Here is a 23,440-nt window from a genome sequence, read left to right as displayed (position 1 = left end):
CAGTATTTTTTCCCTCAGGTTTTTTTTTTTCAATTGTTGCTTTATTTTACTGCTGCTGTTGTTTTTTGTTTTTGTTTGTTTGTTGTTTTTTTATGCAATTTTCAAGAGTAGGCTATATTGATGCATCAGTGATAGTTACTGTGCATATATTTCAAATCTTGTTTTAAAATGTTTTTTTATTTAATTCCTTTTTTTTATCTTGCTTTATTTTTTTTAAACAAACGGGGTTTTTTTCCATTAAAAATTCCATACCGAAATTGTTTATTGGTGCTCTGCTTTCTTTTTTTCATAACTGAAACGATTATTTGTTTTAATGTTTAGAACAAAGAAACAGCAATAATGAATGATTAAAAAAATACCATGACACATTTTGCTCAAACTTCTAAAACTGTCATACATTTTCAATAATTCCAAATGTAAAACTGAAAGGTGGTTTTTCTAAACTAAATATTCATAAAAAATTGATAGTCAAGGAGTTAAAAGAAGAGTACAAATATTTATAAATATATGTCTGTAAAGATTCTCCGTCATCCAGGTAATATTTTCACAGGATGTTGCTCTTCAGTTCTCTAGTTGCCCTGAAGTATAATGTTCAATCAGAAATTCAAATTTAAGGTTGAAATCTCAAAGCCAGGACTTTTTTCCTCTTCCTCCTTTGGCCATGTTCAGCCTGGTCTTGGTGCGGTCCTTTTCATCTGAATTTCCCTTTGTAATGCACTCCAAAATGGAGTCTGTCTCAAAGGAGATGGCTGCTGCCTGGTTTGGGACACTGATGTCCCTGTCCCTGGACATGGCAGTGGTGGTCTGCAGAACAACTCTTCCTCGTAGTGAATGTTTGAGTTCCAGCAGCAGAGGATTACTGATGGAGTACAGTTCCGTCTGCTGCCCATGTTCTCTGTTTGACTCAAAGCGCGTGCAGCATGCAGACAAGAGCACTCGGAAAATATAAATCCAGCCTAAATAATGCAGCTCCACAATGTTCAGAACAAAGCAACCAAGACTGACACTGAACATGAAGTTCAGAAAAATGGTCTTCTCTGTTGCTCGAGACACAAAGCAGTCAGTTCTGTTCTGACAAGGATAGGTCTCACAGCGAAACAGATGTGGAACTTCAAACCCGAAGAGGCAGTACTGCCCGATGAGGAAGATGATCTCCATGATGGAGCGCAGAACAACATGTATGATGTAGATAAGAAGCACTTGGCTTGAGAGTTTGGTTGGGTCCTCCCGTACTTCTCTCATTTTTCCTTCTAGCTGGCTCCTGTCCTCATACTCATCCTCCTGTGAGCTCCAGTTATGGTCATTAAAAGTAGCATCAGAAGGATTTCCAGCTTTCAGGACTTTGTCTTCATCCATTTTCAGATGAGCGCATCTTTCTTGCAAATTCAGGGCCCTGGAGACCACATAAGCTTTGCTGACCTCCATCTTCTCTTTCTTTGTAACTTTTTGCAAAACATAGACAATGTAGAAAATAGAAGGAGTGGAAACAAGAACAATTTGAAAGACCCAAAAACGCAGATGAGAGACGGGAGCAAACGTGTCATAGCAGATGTTACTACAGCCGGGCTGCTGGGTGTTGCAAGTGAACTTGGACTGTTCGTCACTGTAGACTGCATCTCCCACCAGTGCCACAAGCATGATGCGGAAGATGAGCAGCACTGTCAGCCAAATCTTGCCGATGGCTGTGGAATGGTTTTGAACCTCTGTCAGGAAACGACCAAGAATGGACCAGTCCCCCATTTCTGTGGACACACATTCATGAGAGAACTTTTCCTCTGCTAGAATCAACTTGAAAACAGAGTCAGTAGCTGTCATAAGAGAATTAAAATTTTAAGAAATGTATTACGGCAATGTTTATCATGTTTAAATATAAACTGACAAGGGTTGGAAACGACAGTCTCTACCTTAAAATGTTAAAAACCTGAATAATCATGAGATTCTAGCTATTTGAGTATCTAAACAAAAATAGTTTTTTTCACAGTAGATAAAATATTTAATACAAAACATTCACATTTATAGTAAAAATATTATCAGTAAGTAAGAAAAAGAACACTGAAACAAGGATTTAGCTCCCGCTTCCCTTATTTTTCGTAAATTCTGAGGAAGCTTACCTTTGGAAAATCTGAACCTTCACGATACAACACTGGAAAAATATCAGCTGAGGCAATTTCCATAACTTTATTTTCAAGAGGTGCTGGATGCTATTGCGTCTTTTGAGTCGAATAAGGACAGGATGGGCTGACCAAACATATTTGCGAACTGACAGAAACAGCCATTGCACTGTATGTGAATAAAGGCTTTGAATGTACAGTGGGACAAAGATTGAAACATACAATAGGGGCACCTTCACTGGACCACCATTCACCGGTGAGCAGAGAGTTCAACGAACACACTGGAAATAGGAGCAAACTGAAAACACTGAGTCGCGCCAGATTTTGTGTCCACTTTTTTTCAGAATCCAAATTTTTCATGGTTTAATAATCTGTCATCACTTCTGCAGGAACAAAATAAAAAGGGATTATATTTTCCAGAAAAGACAAACGGACTCTAAAGTTCAATGTGCTGTCAAAAACATTCAAAACCCTTAGTTTTTCCTTATTTTTCCCTCAGTACCCTTCCTGATACCTTCAAACACATATAATTGATCTTAAACAAAGAAATAAATGTCCAAGGATTTTAAAAAGTCAGCAGAAAATGTAACAGTTTTAACAGAAAGTTTTGTTTATAAGTAAATACCAGCATTCGGTGGACTACTTGTGTAAGATCAGTTAAAGATCTGGAAAGATGGAGTGAAATATTGATTTTCAATTGCTTAAAGCTGGTGTTCTCAAGAAAATGTATCACAAACTTAACTTGCACTTTCTTGGGTCATATATAAAACGAGATAATAATGATGAATCTTCTCACGGGTAAAACCTACACAATTTTTTCTTAGGTGTCATTTTAAATCTTGGCATCCAGCAGTGTTCAATTAGACATGCCCAAAATTGTACAATACAATTGAAAAATGGAGTCTCAACAAAGGCAATTTCCCATTTAAAGAGGGTACATTTATTAGGAGTTTCTCCTTACTGAAAAGGAGGGTCTAAGGGCAGGGATACCCAGTTTAGCCTAGTCTGTTTAGTTTAGTTTAGTTTAGTTTAGTTTAGTTTAGTTTAGTTTAGTTTAGTTTAGTTTAGTTTAGTTTAGTTTAGTTTAGTTTAGTTTAGTTTAGTTTAGTTTAGTTTAGCAATCAGCTACTGTATTTTATAACTAATTTTAAATTTTGTACGATTAATGAAGCTTGTTGAGACAACTTGTAATATTGGGGTACATAAATAAAACTGAATTGAATTGAATTGAACACAATGAATGTAACAATTCTAAGTGGTGAATAAATCACAAAGCACATCAAAATAAATTTATGGTTTTTTTTTTTCACTTTAACTATGACATTAACATAGACTGGAGGCAAAAAAGTATCTATCAGTCACCAAGTCTTCAAGTTGTCTCACATAAAAGGGACAAAGATGTCTGTGATTTTCATCCACTTCAACGACAGAAAAAGAAATCAAGGAAATCAAACTGTATGACTTTGAAAGAATTTATTTATATGATGGTGCAAAAAACAAATACCTCCTACAAATAAGCAAGAATCCTGTCCCTCACAGACCTTTTACTTCTTCAATGAGAAGCTCTTATCGTCAACTTTTTACCACTTTGAACTGCTTATCTGTATCTCCACCATGATTAAGACCAAAGAGCTGTCTAAGGACACTAGAAAAGAGAATAATGGGCCAAAACAACAAATACATGGTGTAAAACCTGAAGAAATATTTAGCTGCTGTTTTTGACAATCAGGGTTACATTACAAAGTATCGAGGTAAACTTTTGTGGTTTATTTTCTGATTTCCAGTATTATTTTTTACATTTTGTGTTTCACAGTCGAAGTGTATGATAATGAACAACTTATTTTATATAGAGGGCAACTTACAGAATCTGAGACTGTCAATTAAATATGTGACCATCTTTTTTTTTTTATAAAAAAAAACTATATCATCCAATGTGGCTATTGACTGAACAGTAAATCATTTTTATGAATCGGCAATGATAAAATAAGATTATTAATGCAACATCTTATTTTTTGCTCTGGAATTTAACATGGTTTTAAACAACTTAAGACTAAAAAAAGAGAGAGACAACGGCTGATAGACATTTATATAGGTATATCAAAGAAAAGGCTAAATTAAAAAGATTTTTTAATGTTTGGATAAATAAAAAACTTACAAAAAGGTTAACAAACAATCATAAGGTAAGAGATTCTAATGCAACAAATATCCCTGAAAGCATCAGTAAAGAACCATCTGGAGGGGTGTTCTGAATTCAACCATAGAAGTGTATGTTAGACGTAAAAAGACATCCGGGAAATTTCCTAGAAGTTTTTTTCGTCTTTTATTTTTATACACTGTTTACAATTAACGTTTTGCTTGAATAAAACTTGTGAAACTATATTTTTATGCTTGGAACACAAATTTAGAATGCCCCGCCAAATCGTCTGAAAAATGGTTTAGCCCTAGAGGTTACCGGAAGTTGTTTCAGCTGCCATGTTTGGTTGCTTTGTTGTAGGCTTCTACCAGGTTTCCTACAGAATCAGTAAGTGTGGAAATGGAGCCGAGCTGGAGTACGTTTCTCTTCCAAGTAAGTTGTCTCTTTGGGAGGGAAACTGGGATAGTTCGTCAGACAACCAGACATTTTCTTGGCACTTATTGTATTGGGAAGTAACTCTAGTTTTTTTTTTTTAAACAGTAATAGCAAGAACAAGAAACGAAGCAAAACAATGGTTTTATGAATCCAGGCTTCCAGCTGTGAGGCTTTGGGAATGACGCTAGAACAAAAAAATCAAATCTCCCCAGTCCCCGCTTGGAATCTGTTGCACGATCATTCAAAATCGTGGATGTAAATAGACCGGGTCTGAGCCCTAATTAAGTTTGTTTGCTAATCGAATCCAACAGAACATGCTGAACTCTTGCAGGAAAGCTGGAGACGCCAGTGCACCGTTACAATTGAGTCAGACTTGTTTTTTTCCTCCTTTTGACCGGAGGCTTTGATCGGACGCTGTGTGTGAGATTTCGAGATGTAACGTCTGTACAGGCGTTTAAGGTAGTTTGGGTAATAATGCACTATTAGAAAGTGGATGGTGCTTGTGGGTGCTGGGATAAGTAGAGGCCATCCATCCAGCAGCTGCTCAGATTTACCAACGAAGATTCCCAAGTCCGCGGTCAACTTTCCGTTTGCTTCAGCCGGTTCAGCACTCACTAGCCAAGTGGCTAACGATGTTTAGGCTGCCTTCATTACCCCACACTGCGTGATTTGGCTTAATCTGGGCGAGGCTGTCGTCATGATCTTGCCAAAAAACTGACTCTGCACGACTGGAGAGCCCGTGCTGTACAGGTTTCTGTTCATTTACACGCTATTTATTCTGGTGAGCGTTGTGAAAAGGAATTCAAACAATGCTGACACTAGCTAACATTAGCAGACGAAAACGCAGAGGTTAGTGAACTACACATCATTTGAAAATTCATCTTTTTTTGCCACAAAGTTCAGTTGAAACATACACCGAACTCATAAGTTCACTTCATTTTTTTTTTCTTTGCTCACGCGAACACAGTTATCTGGATAGACTGAGCACTAGAATGAGAATGTATTGTTGCGGCCTTGGTTTTTTTTTTATAATTAGTGATGGATGTGAGCTTTACGAAGTTTTAGGCAAACCGGAAAACAGTTTTCCCACCATTCTTTTTTTTTTTTTGGAGAAATATTGAAAACGCATCAAATTTATTTTCTATCTCAGGCAAGTTGCTTTTCTTGCTGTTACTAGTTATAATATAATGGAAGTTCAGGCTCAAAGCATGTATGGCAATACTGGAGCTGCAACATCTGACATGTTCTGTGCTGAATCTCAAGCTATTCTTTAGAGAGTGCATTATTAGAATGTGCATTAAATGCAACTTTTAAGCCGCACAAATATAATACACTCCAGTTTAAAAGTTTAAAGTTTTCCTAAAGAGTGCAAAGTTGTTCAAAGTAAGCACAACTAGTTTCAGCAGTGTTTGCTATTCTGTTTGTTTTTGTTTATTGTAAATGTGATTTCATATTTCTACCAATACAAACTTTGTAATTTTTTTTGTACTGATCTGTCAAATTTATAGTAGTTCTAGTAAACTTTCATGAGAATTGGCTTATTATAATTTTTCTGCTCTGAGTTTTTGTGATTTTCTTTTTTTTTTTGCACTAAAGATCAATGCAGGGCTTCCATTCTGAATGTCATCACATAATAAACAAACAGGATAGCTGGTCAAAGCAACCATTTAAATTCTAGAATCTTGATGAAAGGAGTGTTTTGTTTTTTTCATTGATTATCGAGGAAAACAAGCACCTTTAGATATGAAGATTTAGACAGATGTGTCATCAAGGTGGGATTTTGCTGCACGTTCCGGTTTCTTGTCAGGTTTCCACGTCTGAGCTGATGGTGAAGGATGTGTATTTTTTGTGATTTGAAGCGAATAGCATTGTGAAGCTGCAGGACGTTTGTGTCACTGTGATGAGCGTTTATGAAAAATGTTCTGGCTTTCTCAAATTAAGAATAATAGGTATAGATAAAGTGGATAACAAATTGTTATTTTAAGCATTTACTCTTCTTTTGTGATTTTGTAAATATCCTCTTAAAAAATATTTATTATTTTTTTGGTTGATACTTGGTTGAATTGTTAAAAAAAAATCATTTGTGGCGCACGCCGTTTCCCCAAGCTACTGGTAAATGTTTTTTTCTTTGACTTTGTTTTTTCTACATAAAGGAATTTAATAGAAAAAGGCAATGTAATCTACGTCTTGAGTGGCTTCATATCTTTACTTTTGGGAACTTCTTCACTTCCAAAATGCTGCTTGGCTTTTTCTCATAAGTTCATTTATTAGATTCCCTCTCATGAAAACACTGGCTGTGCCGAGTAGCAGTTCTGTTTGTTTAGGTTTCTGTCGGATTTGGTATTCAGGCATCAGGTTGTTGGTTGAGGGTTCTTAAGAAACCACTGCAGCAGGAAATGATCTTCAAGAAATTCTGCTTTTGTCACTAACATTTCACTTTCTGGGGATTTTAAGCTGTATTTATGATTAGTAATAATTTATTTTCATTTCACAGTGTAAATGCAAACAAATTCTTAACTGTGTAACACAAATATAATATGTTTGAGGGGGTGGTGGGGTGTTAAGCATGGAGAATTAACTTTTAGAGAAAGGATTCTGTAATATTTTTCCTTTAATTCCTGTCTTAAGTTTTGCCCCTTATTCCTGCGTTTGCGTGCGTGTGTTTTGTGCGATTTATTGTAGTTCACAATCGGGCAAGCAGCTGTAGAGTGTGGCACAAAAGCTTGGAAGAAAGGCGGTGCATAATCAGACCATGAGCTCAATACAAGTCTACAGTGGCCCACAGAGCCATGAGGACACTCCCTCCATTTTGATGTTATTTATGAGGGAGCAGCCCCAGTTGTCAGAGCGCATTTGTGTCAAAATGGTCAGAGCTGCATGAAGGCACAGCAGCTTACAGGCTCTGCACCTCTGCATAGAGGCCAGGCTTTTTGTGTCTGTATGTGTGTGTTGTTGCAGCGGCTATGTCTGCTGTTTACAGGCTTCACAAAGAGTTTTTCCCGGCTCGTACCCCCCCCCCCCCCCCCCCCCCCCACACACACACACCCCACACCCTACCCCTGGTGTGCCCAGCAGAGAGGGTTGCACTGGCATGATGACTAATCTTGGAAGGTGGCGAGTGTAAGCAGGTGCTCAGACAAACGGACGGTGGCTTTCGCGAAGAGTTCCCGTTGCTCATGAGTGAGTTAGGAATAGTTTAGCTGAGTAGTGTGTGGGTAAACAATGTCTCCGTCTTATGAATAGATGAGCCAAATCAATGAAGATGAGCATACAAAGATCCCCTGCTGAGGCCCGAGTGCATCACTGCTCAGATTTGTGTCTTGCACAATAGACTAGATGACATAAGGAGGACATTGTGTGGTTCTTTTTTTGTTTTCCTTTCCATACCGTCTCCTCCTTTGCTGCTCTCGTCTTGGGCTAACCTTTTTTTCGAGAGCCTATCGAACCTCAAATGAGAAGGTCGTTTATTTTACCTTGCAATTTCTTGACGGGAGTTGACAGCAAAGTTGTTTATTTTAGTGTGTGTACTACAACTCCAATGCTGATGTGGATGTTGTAAATTAAAGGAGGAGGATGGATGTACAAAACAAAGATTTACTCGTTTGTTTGAACAAAACTAATTAAAAAAAGATTACGATTGATGTTGATGACGATGGAGCCTAAGGTCTTAACCCTTGTGCTATCCTAGGCACTTTAACCTTGGGAGTTGGGTCATCTAGACCCACTAGACAATGCGTTAAACCTTTTTTCTTCAATGATTTGTGAACCTCACTGGTGTCCATGGATTACATGAAATCTTCCCACTTTTATCATGGTAGGGAGAACACGTCAATGTAAGGGTGGGGTCATAAGTTAGCACAAGGGTTGATGGTTTGAGCAGAATTGATATCATTTGAGAACTAGCAACTTTAACTTGCTAGGGCTGCACGATATGAGGAAAACTTGCGATATGAGTGATCAATATTGCGATAACGATATAATTTGCGATACATAAACAAATAGCAAAACGACCAAAAACATCATTCCTATTTCATTGCAACAGTTTAAAATTTATACTCCAAATGACCCTTGTCGCAGAAGGATGCAAACATCTAACATAAAAGGGCTCATCTGATTGGTCAAATGCATAAATGGATTTATTTGATTCGTTAAATGCTTCAAGCTGCCATAAGATTATTTTAGCACATTTAAGGTAAACATTTATTGCGATTTTTGCTGACTTTTGCGATATGCATATTGCACAGCTTGATATTGCGATAACGATAAATTTGCGGTATATTGTGCAGGCCTACATGTAACTGACTAAAGGTCATAGATCCATCTAAGACACCTGAAATGTTTGAATTAAAAAAAAACTCTACTGCACAGAACAGAGTTTTAATTTGTAAGACATTGAAAATTTCCACAATCAATTGATTTACTTTTCATTTTGTTGGGTTTTTGAAATCTTTGTTTTTTATTTGTGTGTTTTATTCTATAAAGGCTATCAAGGTTTCTCTATAGCATGGATGTTTTTCTGCCATTATTTTTTGGCTTTCAATTATCCATCACTTTTAGCTCTTTTGATGGACTTAGTGCCGTCTTAGGTTACAACTTTGACAAAATGCACCGCTTGTGTTCATTTCTTTGAGGACAAATAATTAACATAATCAAAAAGCTTTCAAAAATGTCCTTTTTGAGGCTATTTCATTCCATTTGCATTGTGCTAGTTTTAAAGGGGTTTGTACCTTCAAAAAGCCAGCAATAGTGATCTGTTGAGTTACACAATAACAGCACGTCTGCCACACTGATTGAATGTGTCTCCTCTAGTTTGTTACCTTTTACTTTTTCTCTTCACCAAATCAGTTCAGGTAACCCTAGCCCTTCAGTGTACCTGACCCACTGATCTGCTCTCGTAGAGCCTTGTCAGTTAAACTGGACTCCGCCATGCGGCTAATTTGGTATGCTGTCTTTGCCGTCACATGATGAATCAGCAGTCATGATGGGATCATTTTTCTCTCGGTATATTTGGATTGTTTTACATTGGTGCTGCGTTACATCAGCATCCATTAATAACTGACACGGGACCTTTAGACTATCCATTTTTTTTCTTGTTTTCATGAAGAGTCTGAACTCAACTAATGACTTCCTGTGGAAGAACAAGTGTAAACAACAAATGTGTTTTGGGAAATATTAGGTGTTATAGAAGTTATTTGGTCTAATATAGTCACTAATTGTAAGTATGCATTTACAAATTGATTGGATTTTTTTTTTTGTATCCCCAAATGTTCTTTCTGTATCTTTACTCACCCAAGAATGTGTTTGCTTAATTAGCAGGCCAATGAAGCCCTCCACCACCAGCACCAGGTCGCCCAGAACAGCCTGCTGCCACTACTTAATGCAGGAGCTGATCAGGTTGACCAGAAGCCTGTATTACCCATCCAGATAGACCAGAAGCCCCCTGTCAGTGCGGCTGAACTCCTCAAAGACAATGTGGCCAGTGGAACAGGACAACGGCCACCCGTGCCTGTAATAAAGAAGGAGCACAAAGGCAAAACACCTTTCGTCTGCGGATACTGTAATAAGGCCTTCCGTGACAGTTACCACCTGAGACGCCATGAGTCCAGTCACACCGGCATCAAGATGGTGCCACGCCCCAAGAAGACGGCCCAAACGGCCCCCACCATGGTACCCATGATTGCTTCCATGGCCAGAGAGAACAATGGTAACTCTTCCTACATCTCCACAGTAGCAGGCATGCTCTCTACGGCGACCACCTCCGTCTCTTCTGGCACCAGTATCATGACGTCACCCTCAATGGGCAACATGCAACAGCAAAATGTCCCGAAGAAGCCCGCCAAGCCCGTCAAGAAGAACCACGGGTGTGAGATGTGCGGGAAGGCTTTTCGTGACGTTTACCACCTGAACCGCCACAAGCTGTCCCATTCAGACGAGAAGCCTTTCGAGTGTCCCATCTGCCAGCAACGCTTCAAACGGAAGGACCGGATGACCTACCACGTCCGCTCTCACGACGGGGGCGTCCACAAGCCTTACGTGTGTTCTGTGTGTGGGAAAGGCTTTTCAAGGTAAGAAGGAAACTGCCACAGGTGTAGCCAAACAGACTTCTATGAGGGTCTTCCTGTAACCACATGGGAAAGTTGAGCTTAAATGTTTCAGGTTTAATTAAAAGATAAAAAAAACGTGTGGATTCAGGTAGTACATTTTTAAATATTTGATGAGCTAATATCACTTTATGAAGGTAGTAAAGTTAGTTGCAACCATTTAAAATTACATGATATATTCAAATACTTAAACACATATTTCAATTTTTTTATATTATAAAAAACTTAATCCAAAAAGAAATCAACTGAACCACAAAATTTATTTGTCATAAACATTTTTTTGGAATACAGAGAAAATGGGATCCATTCATCAGCGAAGCAGAGCTAACAGAGGTGGTTAGGACAGTGTTTTCTAAGAGAATTGTTTAAAAAAATAAAATAAAAAAACCTTCCTGGAGTCCTGACTCAAACATCACATCCACAACACACACAAGGAAAATGCCAACAGGCACACTCTGCTTTAGCCTGTGAAGGTAAAATCTGTCCAAATTTGATAAACATTAGCATGACTGTGCTATATTCACTTGAGAAATATTCTGTTTAGCCTCAGATGAATGAGGGGTTTGTGTATTTAAAGATTGCTTAATAAAACAGAGATTTCATCCTCCACTTTGCCTGATAGCATCAGCCACAGCTTTGAATTCTACTGTAACATACTATTTAAATCTCAGATTTAAGGATCGCTTGCATTAGAATAATTTATTAACGTTGCATCAGCTAATTGCCAATCAGAGAATTGCAACTATGAAAAATATGGTAATTATAAATGGTAACTAATGTGTCATGTAACTGCAAAATGCAAAACGAAAGGCTGGGAGGAGTTCACCTTCTGGTTTTTGCATTAAAGTCTCAAAGAAAAGAAAAGTCTTGACAAATTGTAATTTTAAAAAGTTTATTTTAAAAAAGTCCATATATTTTGGTTTTCTGCTCTTTAACTGCATTTAACAGAAGTCAGACTAAGCTTAGTTCAATAAACTTTTTTTTTACATTAAATTCAAAATGATCATTCAGTAAAACAACATGCCACTGCATAAAGCTTCAACTGGAGTTGTAGAGCAATTCCCGCCTCCAAACTCTGCATGTGCGCTGGTACTATAAACGCAAGCCCCGCCTGATTAAGTGCTGTCAACGTAACTTCAGTGACTTACGTTTTATGATTTCATTTTTAGGCAACTGGCGGTTCATATTTGCAGTAAAGACTGGCACGCCATTTTAACCACATGTTTAAGCAGTCGCACATGGGAGCACACTTGGGGAGGGGGTGGGGGGTGCGTCTCCTGTCACTTTGCAGTTCCCGCCATCAAATCACAGACTCTCCCTCCTCAAGAAATCCATGAACCGTGCGTTGGACTAAGGTCCACACATTAAATGCATTGTCAGTAATTATTGGGCTGAAGTAACTGCTTCCAAATTAGAATCTGAATTAGTTTACCTGCAGATTAAGGATTAAGAGGGCAGAGTTTTGTTTATTGCTGAACATTACTTGAGCAAAACGCTGCAGTGCTGGACCAAGTAACTTGGCATCAGCAACCTACAACAGTTTCAGGCATGTTTCCAACTCTGTGACGTGAGCTAGGGATTCATCAGTACACTGGAAAGTGAGAACAGAGCTGAATAGCAAGGCACTGACTCACTGCCACCCTGCCAGATATGTAGGCAGGAACTGTATGTGAATGGGACATTTAAAAAAAAAAAAACATAAATCTGCTTCATGGCACAGCTGAGAGGAGTTCTCTTGTCTCATTTGAAATCATTTTTTTAAAAGTCATAAACTAAAAAAGCAGCACAAAGCTTTTTGGTATGCAAACAGGTGCAAAGTGGCGGCCCGTCCTCCATTCTAGCATTTCTACTGTGATTCAGCTCGCGGCTTTACGAGAACTGACACACTGCCAGAGGAGCTTTAGTGCCAAGGAAAATGGGAGAATGCTGGAGTTTCACTCTAAAAGGTCAAACGGCAAATCATTGTATATCTGTGAACTCTGCAAATGGGGATAGCAACACATTGGATGTGTCGTTTCTGCTTTTCAACTGTCTGGTGTTATCATGTGACTATTTTTGCAGCAAAGTTTTAAAAATGTTTCTTTTTTTGGATGAAAGTCTTTTACCATTAAATGAGAGCCAAAAGTAACTTGTCGACTAGTGCAGATTAAAAAAAAAAGAACTCTCTTTTTGATACAAGGAAGGATTTTAGAGTAATAAGCAAACCGTCTGTTTATTGAAGTGTCAAGTGGAAAGGTGGTGGTGGGGGGGGGGGGGGGGGTGCAGAATAAGAAAAACCTCCATTTCATTGTGGCACATGTTTGAAAGTAGGTCAAACTGATTCACGCACCATTGATCATGGAGAATTAACGGCCACTGAGTGAAATTTTAGGGATTTTTGTGTCCGTCCCCTCATTATCAAACCAAACGGAGCACATCCCTGCACTTTAGCACTTGTAGTGCGTGTTTGGGCTTCTGCTTCTGAGCTCACATGGTAGTCCTTTTCTTTGTTTTAGTTGTTTAAAACTCATTTCAATGGGTTTATTTGGGAGACTGGGCTAAACAGAAATGTTAAAATGCAAAGTTGACATCATACACTTGAACTGAGATGCTGCTTTTTACTTTGATGCCACCATTTACTTTAGTTATAACATTGCAAGCTTTGCAAGCTAAGGTCAGATTATGTTGTAACCCTTCCTGAAAACAAAGATGCTGTTAAAATGAAGTTTAAGCTGATGAAGCTCACTGAAGCAGCATTCCAGGACTAAATACGTCTGTTTTTCCTCATTTAGGCCAGACCACTTGAGCTGCCATGTGAAGCACGTTCATTCCTCGGAAAGGCCGTTCAAGTGTCAAGTAACGGTCAGAGCATTTTGCCCAACTTTTTAGATGTTCTTTCTGTCTCTCTGCTTGAATGCTTTTGTTCCGCTGACCTGCGTTTACATTTCCAGGCCTGTACCTCTGCTTTCGCCACCAAAGACAGACTCCGCTCCCACATGATCCGGCATGAAGGAAAAGTTACCTGCAGCATCTGTGGAAAGATGCTGAGTGCGGCCTACATCACCAGTCATTTGAAAACCCACGGGCAGACCAACTTTAACTCCTGTAACAAAGGTTTGTCCCACCTCTTTTTTTTTTTGCACATTATGTAGAGCAAACATCAGTAGAAATGAATAATATTACCGGGTAAATTCAAGGAAAAAAAATCATGAATCTAGCTCTTGGCTTTTCCTTCCACACCTCTAGTCCGATATATGAAAGACTTGGTGTCATATGACTCTGGCCAGACACGAACCGCTATTATTTCCTCCTACGTGATCAACTTTCAAACTACTGACACCTCCGTGAGTTAGAAGGGACGCCATCACTACGTCACTACCAAATCGACGTAGTGAGTCCCTGACTGGTCCAAGTTGAACTGATTTAACTTGCAACACCCGTTCAACGGCCGCCTGTTTTGCCCATAGAGCGTGAAAACGGTCTTAAAAATGTGCGTAGTGGCGCGAGAGTTTTGAACACAGAAGCCCAAACTTTAGCGTTTTAGTTGAACTGGACTAGCCTGAATAAGCCACCCAGACTTTCAGAGGATAAAACTAAGATCCCAGTCGCTCCGTAAGAAATAGCCTTGCAACATGTTATGTTCTTTTTACATTTGAGTATAAATTTACATGACAAAGATTTCCATAATGTTATTTCATATGTACAGGGTCTCTCGTTTATCTTAGGAGTTATGTTCTGTCGTAAGTGGAATCCAAAAAGTAGGATTATAGATGTTTAAGGCTGTAAAACTCCTCACTGCACACTTTTTACACTTCTCAGACAGACACATTTTCATACTTTTCTCCCGTTTAAACTCTCAAAATTCAAACTTTTACTGAAAAGTAAGGCTAAGATTATAGAATGAACGCAAAGATCTAAATGCAATTAAAGATTTGTTTGGCAAACTGAATGCATTCTGTATTCTGGCACAGAGGAGACAAGCTCAAGAGCCAATCAGGTTGCAGAAAATAATGCACTGTTGATTCACAAGATCACACTTTGATTTCATTTTTTTTAATTATTACAGAAAATTATCAGTATTTGATTTGCAAATTATTATACATATAAATTCTCATACAAATGGAATCCCTGATACTTTCACAAATAAAATGATGCATTTTTACAATTAAAAACTTAACAAAGCTTTTTTTTTGCCAAAGATATCACTTGAAATGGGCTTTGTCAATCAATATTGATTCTCTGATACTGTAATAATCCCTAATAAAATAAATGTATCAACTTAATAAATTATTAAATAAATGCTTTAAATACATTTTCTGTTGTAAATTGGCAAAAATAGGAGTTTTCTCCAACCACTGGTTTTATTATAACTTTAAAAAAAAATGATTTAAGATTGCCTAAATAGTTAGGTTTAACTCTTTTACACCAGACTATTTGCTCCAGTGTTGGTGCTTTTTCAACTCTTGATGCAAATAACATCAAATCCTCCGGAATCTTAAGCCTTGCACTGATATGCTGTTAAGCGCTAATTAATAGACGCAAATCAGATATTTCCGTCGCAGAGAAAAGAAGCTTTGCACCGTTGCTGAATACATTATCAGCACATTGGCAGTTTGAAAAGCCACTTTTCACTGTGTCGGATTCAGCTGATTCACTTTGATTGCGTACACAGCATCTGGATGGCTCAGTTTGCTGGGATTGGCGTGTGGGAAACCACAAGGGTTCGATTCCCAGGGGTTGCAATGTGCTTCGATAAGTGGGAGTCCTTGGGCAAGACCCTTCATGCTACTGCCTAACTCTGTAGCAACAAGTCTGGGTCTCCCTGTGTCCCCAGCCCGGTTCAAATACAGGGTTGTGTCAGGAAGGGCATCCGGCGTAAAGAAAAATCTCTGCCAAAACCACCTGGGGGAACCAGTGAAAGATGCTTCGCTGTGGCGACCCGTGAACAACAACAACAACAACACAATGATCGTGTAAATGGTCAAAGAGTTGTCCTGGATCTTGCGCTATGTTGGTTCTTTTTCGCCAGCAGCATCTCCAGTGTTAAAGGGTTACCCAGCTAACTGCTTTCATTGCAGAACAAGCAAATATTTGCAATATGTTGTTATGTTGTGTTTTTCCAGATGCTAATGAAAACTGCAACTCTTCCTCAGCTACACCTGTGAGCGTTTCCGCCCCCAACACCTCAACAATGAACAGGGGCAACGGCAACAACAACAACAACCCTGTCACCATCGCTGCACAAATGAACATTAGCACCAACACTGTCAACATCACGTCTCCAGTCAGCCTGCAGCACCCGGTCACCATCACCGGCCCCGTCAACATCGCGTCGGTGAACATCCCCGCATCGGCGCCGATGAATATTGCCCACCCAGTGGCAATAACGACGCCCATGCCCATGAATATAGCCGGTCCCCTAAACATCGCAATGAGGCCGGTGGATAGCATGCCTTTTCTGTCCCAAGTCTTGCCTTCCTCTCCTCCGTGGTAGAATAAAAAAACATCAGAAAGTAAGTTGGCGTCCAACTGGCGAGATAGAAAAGGGAAAATGAAGTGTAACGCATCTGCACCTCGAATACAGCTCCAACTCCCACCCCCCAACCCCAAACAATGTTCACTTCATCAAACACGAAGTGAATGTTTACATGAGCTGCGAGGCCGGGAGGAACTCCCCAAGTCCTAATTACGTCCGATTTAGGGTCGAGTGACTGGAACTCCATGCAGGACACTCGAGTAGTATTTGAATAGGAATTCAGGACAGCTTAAGACTTAGTGTAGTCAGTTAGAATGATAAAGCTGTGAGTTGTATCAAGACAAACGAGAGTACGCGATCCCTCAACCTGCTTGAGGACACTACACAAAAAAAACCTGCGTTTTCTAAGGGAGAAGTGTGAAATGGACTGAAGCAATAAAAGCTGAGTTGCTGTTTCTGAGGTTTTACAAGTTCTCCCCCAAACCTCTGGATGTTATTTTGTATGTAGTTCTTTTTGTTTGTTTCTTTTGTTTTCATTTTTTTTTTAACAATAGCTTGTTAATCACTATTTAATGTTATAGAAAATGAGTCTAGTTAAAGGGACATCAACTTCCATTTGCATGGAAGTTTATTTTTTCACAATGTTATAGCATTTTTTTTTCTTTTCTCAGATACTAGATATGCTTTTGAGGTACAGTGACTAACTTGTACAGTTGACATAGTAATGTATTTTTCACGTCAGCATTTTTTTTTTATTTTTGCATTCGAGCAGACAACTGGATGCTGTCCTCGACTATAAAATACAATTTTTTTTTATTTTTTTTGTACATTTTAGTGTTTCTTTTTTCATGAAGTCAGAGTGGAACGAGTCTTGCACTGAAGGCATATCCTACATGCAGGTGTACAGCAGTATTATCAAAGATCAAATGGAGAAGTGTTGGGGGGGGGGGTCAACCAGCCTGCACTTGAGCGCCATCTAGTGGCTGAGCATTGTAAAAGTCTGGCCTTATAGTAAAGCTTTACAGGCTGTTGATATCAAAAGATGACTAAATAGATTGAGCCAACTCTTTGTTAAATTGTTTTTGATTTATTATGATTATTTATCATTTATCTGTTACAGCCCCAAGGTTATACTACGGACCTTTCACTCAGGAAACCCATACAAAACGTTATACATCAATTTGGGTGTCAATTTTTTAACATCCACCTTCCCTGAAGCATTTGGCATTGACAAAAATCCTAAACAAATGTTTTTAAACAGCCGTCCATAGTGTGATCATTGTACTGTACAACAAATTCAAAACTGTACATGTATTTTTTTTTTATTTAGCTTTATTTTCTGTTTTGCATTTCCTTTAAAGTTCAGTTTTAGTTCACAAAAAGAGTGATTGAGAACTGAGCAGTTTTGATGAAATGCCAGTCTGTCCTTTTAAAAAATAAAGTAAAAATATTGAAGGAGGTTGCATGACCCTGAACACTGTAGCTGTCGAACATTAACTATTTTTTTTTAAAAACGAATGCTATGTTATCTCAGTAGTGTTGCAGCCGATTGAGCTGATCCAGTTTATACTGAGAAATGCAATATGCATGTTTGTCATTTTTCCAAAAATGTTTTAAACAAAAATTAGTGTAGCATTATTTTTTTTGTTTTTTTTTTGTATTCTTATGCATTTACGTAGATGTTCTAAGATAGCCTGTTTGCCAAATTGAAATCAGTAAAAATGTGATAACCTGAATATTTCTTGTGGAATTAAACATTTCTCTTATTTTTAAGGACAAATGGTCAAAATTGGAAATATCAGGACCCTCGTGAAAAGCAGTTGAATGTATATCTTTGTACAAAATTATTTTAGTTCCAAGGATATGGTAGTCAAAAATAGATGTGAAAGATAAGATAACCTTTTTTATAAATCTTTTGTATTAGAACAATAACGTTGATAATTTTGTATATATGAGAAGCTAGGCTTTCTGAATAGCAGAAAGGTCGAACATTCCTACATTTTTTTTAAATGTACGTTTGTCAAATTATTAAACATGCGCAATGTTATGTGCCTTTTATTTGGGTTGTCTAAATAAAAGAAAATTATCAAATTTCGGTATGCATATAGTTTTTTGTGAATTGTACCTGGACATATTTTGTGTTATGGTTTGTCTCTGAAATTTAAGCTTCTTCTCTTTTTTTATTTCATTTTAATTTTACATTAGAATTTGCAAAAATACAAAAAAAATTACGTTTTGACTGAAGTGATTATAGCATCTAATGCTATATTGTATGCATTATATTTTTCAATATACCATTTTAAGTTGAGTTGAAGTTGTACGAAAGGAAAATGATTATAATGAAACAAAAACTATATATATATATATATATATATATATATATATATATATATATATATATATATATATATATATATATATATATATATTAGCATTTACTGGTAACAATATTGCTCTGTTTCTATATCTGCCAGAAATGTAAAGGTGTCACTTTAATTGATGTTGGCTCCAATGTGACACATAAAAAATACAGCAGAGTAATAAAAGATGGTGGATAAAAAAAGAAAAGATTAGGATTGCTTCAGCTACCTTTAAGTTCAAAGTTTTGGAAAATTATATTAAATTAAAATGATATTAAATATAATTATATTTAACGTGTTTCAATTTATTCTGGGGAACTTGAACACATAGTCATACCAAAAAAGTCGCTATTTGGAGAAATGTACACTAAAGTGGAGTAATGAGATGCTTGGCTGTGAGCAGATCTCCACTGCAGGCAAAGGTTTCCTAGGCCTGGTATATTTAATGAAATAATTTGTTGCGCTGTCTGCATTTGTGCTGAAGTTTACATTTTCAGGCAAACTTTTTGTGATGCCAGAATATTATCATGAGAAAACCATGGTGTGGAAAAATCTCCAGAAGTTACAGGTAAAAGTCATTTTACATTAGGCTCATTTGTTTTGTCAGTTTTGAGTATAAAAAGAGATCTAGAATGCATAGTACGGCTACTTTTTGGGCAAAAGTAATGATTTATAATTTTTCAGACAGTTGGCAAGTAGTAAATATTGGAAAATAAAGCATTCCACTGCCAAGGAGTACTGTTACAACTAAAAGTAATAATCTATGCAACAGTTTCTTTACGTTTTGTCATTTTAATGTCATTGTCAACATTCTTTTGAACCTGAATCTTCTTTAGGAATACATTTAGAGTGACAAACGAAAGACACTGAATTTTAGCAAATTGTCAAAAACAACCGCATGAATTTTTTTATTTGGCCAGTTTTTCATGAGAGATTATGAAATCTGATTATCAGTGATAATACTTTCAGGTTCCTCATGTGAACTCTTGACCAGTCAGAGAGGAAAAAAACAGCATACTATTTAAACCAGTTTAAATGTTGTGTTTCTCCCCCCCCCCCCCCCCCCCCTTTTTTTTGTTGTTTTTTTACACCTATTTATACTTTTTCCTTGTTTGATTTGTCCTTTGCATGACCGCATGAGACACAGAAGCTAATGAAGCTGATTCTAATTTAACACATCCACTGTCTTGACAGCTTGGTGAAAATCTGCACATTTTCGTATTCACCAGCAGATGGCGATGTCTGTCAATATTTCCCAATCATGGCTATATTCAATTAACAAATAATTCTGTATAACTGTCTGATTTAATATATAGCAGTTTCATATTTGTCTATATGCTGTTTAACAGTTTTAAGTTATTTTTCATTTGACAGCAAAACATACAAGTTCCTTTCAAAATAAAATACACCCTGTGTCAAATCAGATCCTCCTGCTGCAGCAGATTTACTTGAATAGAAGATGCAAGAAAGTCAAAAATTTGAATGTAATTATTTATTTTAAGACCAACTTTGGCTCATAGTAGCAACTCACCATTGTGTAGCTGAAGAGAATAATAACCAACCACTCTGACAATATGTTAAACCTGTTACCATCATTTTTCTCAGTTATATAAGATGTTTAAAACCTAAACATAAAAGACAAAAATTAACTTAACGAAATTTAAATAAACCTATTGAAATGGTTAGCGTTTTAGCCACAATTGAGGGATAGAAGAGCCCCATGTGGCTCCGGAGCCTGGGGTAGCAGCTGCTCTAACAAGATGAAATAATTAGAAGCTTTTCCCACAAAAAAAATATTTTGACGATATTCAAATCAGATGAAAAGAGGAAAAATTTAAACATCGTGGGACACACTTTTCTCTGTCCCACAATGTTTACATCTGTCCTCTATGATAATATGATATGAATACACTTTTATGTTTTTGATCATGCCTAAAGCGCTACTTTTATGATCCACATGTTATTTTTACATAAATAAATAACTAAAAATGTAAAATATATTTCCTGTGAATCTAGTAAGGTGGTAGAATGTTGAAGATGAAAAAACAGCTTCCACTGATCACGTCAGCTCCAGCAGACATTTCCTTCCTGCAGAAGGTGACACATCTGCCTGGATCTCTGTTGAAAGCACTGGGTCATGCTTTTCTGCAGGGTGAGAAAGATCAGGGGAAACTACAGCAACAAGGGGGTTTTCATCACTCTTTGAACAGGAGGCGGAGCTCAACCAGTCAGCTTCATGGCTTTATGACAAGCCAGGGAACTTCCGGGGTTATATCACAGGATGCAGGGGGGTGTGGCTGTGGTTTATGCACCCATATTTAAAATGGGAGGAAAATTACAGAATTGTTGTTTTTTCTGTCATCAAACACAATATTTGACTTTTGTGTCCAAACCTAGATTATGTCACACACGTTAGAGTGCAAGAACTAGTTGGGCAAGGCAGGAATTCATCAACACATGTTTTTATTTGAATTATGCAAAACTACTATCTGGACCAAAAATGTGTCCAAAAAGTGCTTGCGTGGGAGCTTACAGGGAAGACTGTGCCGAGTTAGAGCTCTACCTGGGGAACTGCACCCCTCCAGAACTGAAGGGATGCCCTTTTGAAATCCTGTCTTGTAAAAGAAAATGAGATCAGATTGTCGACAGTCTAATTTAATCCGAGGCTGTGAGCTCCACGTTGCATGTGGTGTCTCGGCCTTCCAATGGAACAACAGTTTAAACGGCTTAACAGACTTTCACGTTAGGAAAGGATCATGCTGTACTCTCGCCTGTGAGTCCTGTTAATGAGATGAGAACATTTTGATGTCTGAGGAGGTTTTACTATTTGATTTTAGGATTGTATGTTTGCTCCAAAAATCAATAGCAGCTTGTAGTTGACAGTTTTTCAGGGAATGAGCTGAAGCAAAAGCAAACGGGGGCGGAGGTGACACTACTGGTGAGACAAACTTTTTTTTTTTATCAGAGCATTGTATAAAATATTACATTAGATGTAAAACTTTACATTCTTTCTCTGCTTACAAATGATGGTCTTTCTTATTTGTTTGCACTGACATTATTAGTGTCCAGTGAAAGTAATGTTCAGGCATCAAAATAAAAGCTTGTCTTCATCAAAAAGTCATTGCAGAACAGGTCTGAAAAATTGCCCTAAAGAAATAAACAATTATTGGTCATTTTGAGAAAATGATGTTTTCTTCAAAGCCAACATGGTAGATTTAGAAGGCAAAGAGGATCTCAAACTGGCATCATGTTCTATTGGCATGTCACCATCAAATCTGTGCTGTTAACACAGAAGGAGTGAAATTCTCAAGTGTCGGAGTGACAGGAGCAGTTTGTAGCTAAGATTTTGTTTTGTGCTCTTTTTACAACAAAAGTTGAAGCAAGAAACCTCGTTTGGTTTAAATCTTGACTCAAAACGTGCATATTATTTACAACTTGGAAGTGACTGGAGGTCAAATCAGTGGCACACCAAAACACTCAGAGGTTTTTTGGTTCCTTTTTCACTTCTGCACAGGCAGATTGATCTCCCTCTCTGTCTGCAACGATAGAAAGTGGTGAGGCTAGTGGTCAAAGTACAAAAGAACATTATTCGCCTTGAAATATTCTATAAAAGAGGAGATGGATAGACAGATGGAGATACAGAAAACAGCTCGATGAAAACTGACTCACGTCCCATTGTATAATTAGGTTATATTAAGGGAAGGAACATCACACCCTCATTGCAGCACTGGTACTGTTGCTTGGTTGTAAAAAAAAAATTGGCACATTATTCCCGCCTGATCCAAATGATGATAAAAGTCTTGAGGAATCCAATGACCTCGTGTATTCACAAAGTTACAACAGACGTTGCCAGTCTTTTATTTTGATAATATCTGTTTTTTTGCCAAGGTCTGAAAAATTCTTGCAATTCACTGCAAGCTAAATAAAAACCATATCTATAGAGAAGTGATTCAATGTGGCCGTTTGCTGAAACGGCAATAAAGTTCAAGCTTTTGAGGAACAAATGAGGTCTGGTTACAAATCTAAAGACCAGAAAGACTACACATTCAAGTCATCTGACTACATTTGAAGAAATTATTGATGCAAGCAAATACAAATTTTCGAACATTAATGGAAGAATCCTCCGTGGCAACATTTACTTTGAATCCAAATGACATTTAAATACAAGGATTTGGATATTAGTATTAAACCAAATTCTGTCTTAAAAGGAGTTCTAATGGTGCTTAAAAGGATGGTAGTACACCCGTCGTGTTTTGGTTCTAATTTCTTGGCCAAAAATGTTCTCTTTTTAAATTGTAGGAAAAGACAAAACAGATATGATCTACTTTTGAAGGTTTAAACATCTGCTGGGTAAAACTTTACAACCAACAGGTCACGCGAGACAGACAAAAAAACACACACACAAAAAATACACAGATATTTGCAAAAAAAAAAAAATATTAAAATCTTTTAAGGGAACTGAATCATTTAGCTAGATACAATATATTTTAAATTTGCAATACTTTTTTGTTATTTCTTTTTTAATTTTGTATTTTGGAATATTAAAAAAATCAGAAAACCTTTTTGCAACAGTCTCTATAGTCAGGTAATTTGAAATTACAATTATTTTTTTCAAATGGAGTTGACTATCCAGGGAAAAGCATTTTTTCTGGGCTCTCTGATATTTCCATATTTTTAATATTGTACTTAAGTTTGGAGAAGCACACTTAAATCTACTATCTGTCCTTGGTATACACTACAAAAAAGGGCTATAAGAACAAATCACCAAGCTAATGACTAGTATGAACACACCCATCCTTTATTTGTAAAATCTAACAAAGAGAGGATTTTCAATCTTTAAATTA

The 23,440-nt window shown here is 37.4% G+C and overlaps 2 protein-coding genes across 3 annotated transcripts; one reads left to right on the top strand and one right to left on the bottom strand.

The window, feature by feature from the left end:
- Positions 1–501: 501 nt before the first annotated feature.
- Positions 502–3,958, bottom strand: LOC101154888 (gap junction delta-2 protein). Its single transcript, XM_078931312.1, has one exon. The coding sequence runs from the start codon at positions 1,813–1,815 to the stop codon at positions 625–627; it is 1,191 nt and encodes a 396-aa protein (XP_078787438.1). The 5' UTR covers positions 1,816–3,958; the 3' UTR covers positions 502–624.
- A 564-nt stretch (positions 3,959–4,522) lies between these two features.
- On the top strand, positions 4,523–18,327 carry LOC101164494 (vascular endothelial zinc finger 1). 2 transcript variants are annotated; one of them, XM_011483665.4, is made up of 5 exons: positions 4,523–4,677; positions 9,994–10,745; positions 13,553–13,622; positions 13,712–13,874; positions 15,914–18,327. In XM_011483665.4, exons 1-5 carry the CDS (start codon positions 4,645–4,647, stop codon positions 16,252–16,254), a joined length of 1,359 nt encoding a protein of 452 aa, XP_011481967.1. In that variant the 5' UTR covers positions 4,523–4,644; the 3' UTR covers positions 16,255–18,327. The 2 variants fall into 2 exon arrangements, with proteins under 2 accessions (XP_011481967.1, XP_004076561.1); XM_004076513.5 differs by having other exon boundaries at positions 15,884–18,327.
- Positions 18,328–23,440: the final 5,113 nt, after the last annotated feature.

The sequence above is a fragment of the Oryzias latipes genome, chromosome 14 (assembly GCF_053564925.1).
Source record: "Oryzias latipes strain Hd-rR chromosome 14, Olatipes_Hd-rR_3.1".
NCBI classification, from domain to species: Eukaryota; Metazoa; Chordata; class Actinopteri; order Beloniformes; family Adrianichthyidae; genus Oryzias; species Oryzias latipes.
The sequence above is the reverse complement of the archived record's forward strand: the minus strand, read 5'-3'. Positions and strand labels throughout refer to the sequence as shown.

Excerpts from the sequence above, each read along its gene's own strand:
- LOC101154888 (XM_078931312.1), bottom strand. The coding sequence starts at position 1,815 with ATGACAGCTACTGACTCTGTTTTCAAGTTGATTCTAGCAGAGGAAAAG.
- LOC101164494 (XM_004076513.5), top strand. The coding sequence starts at position 4,645 with ATGGAGCCGAGCTGGAGTACGTTTCTCTTCCAA. Across the intron at positions 13,623-13,711 it reads CGTTCAAGTGTCAAGTAACG|GCCTGTACCTCTGCTTTCGC; the intron begins GTCAGAGCATTT and ends TTACATTTCCAG. Across the intron at positions 13,875-15,883 it reads CTTTAACTCCTGTAACAAAG|ATGCTAATGAAAACTGCAAC; the intron begins GTTTGTCCCACC and ends GTGTTTTTCCAG.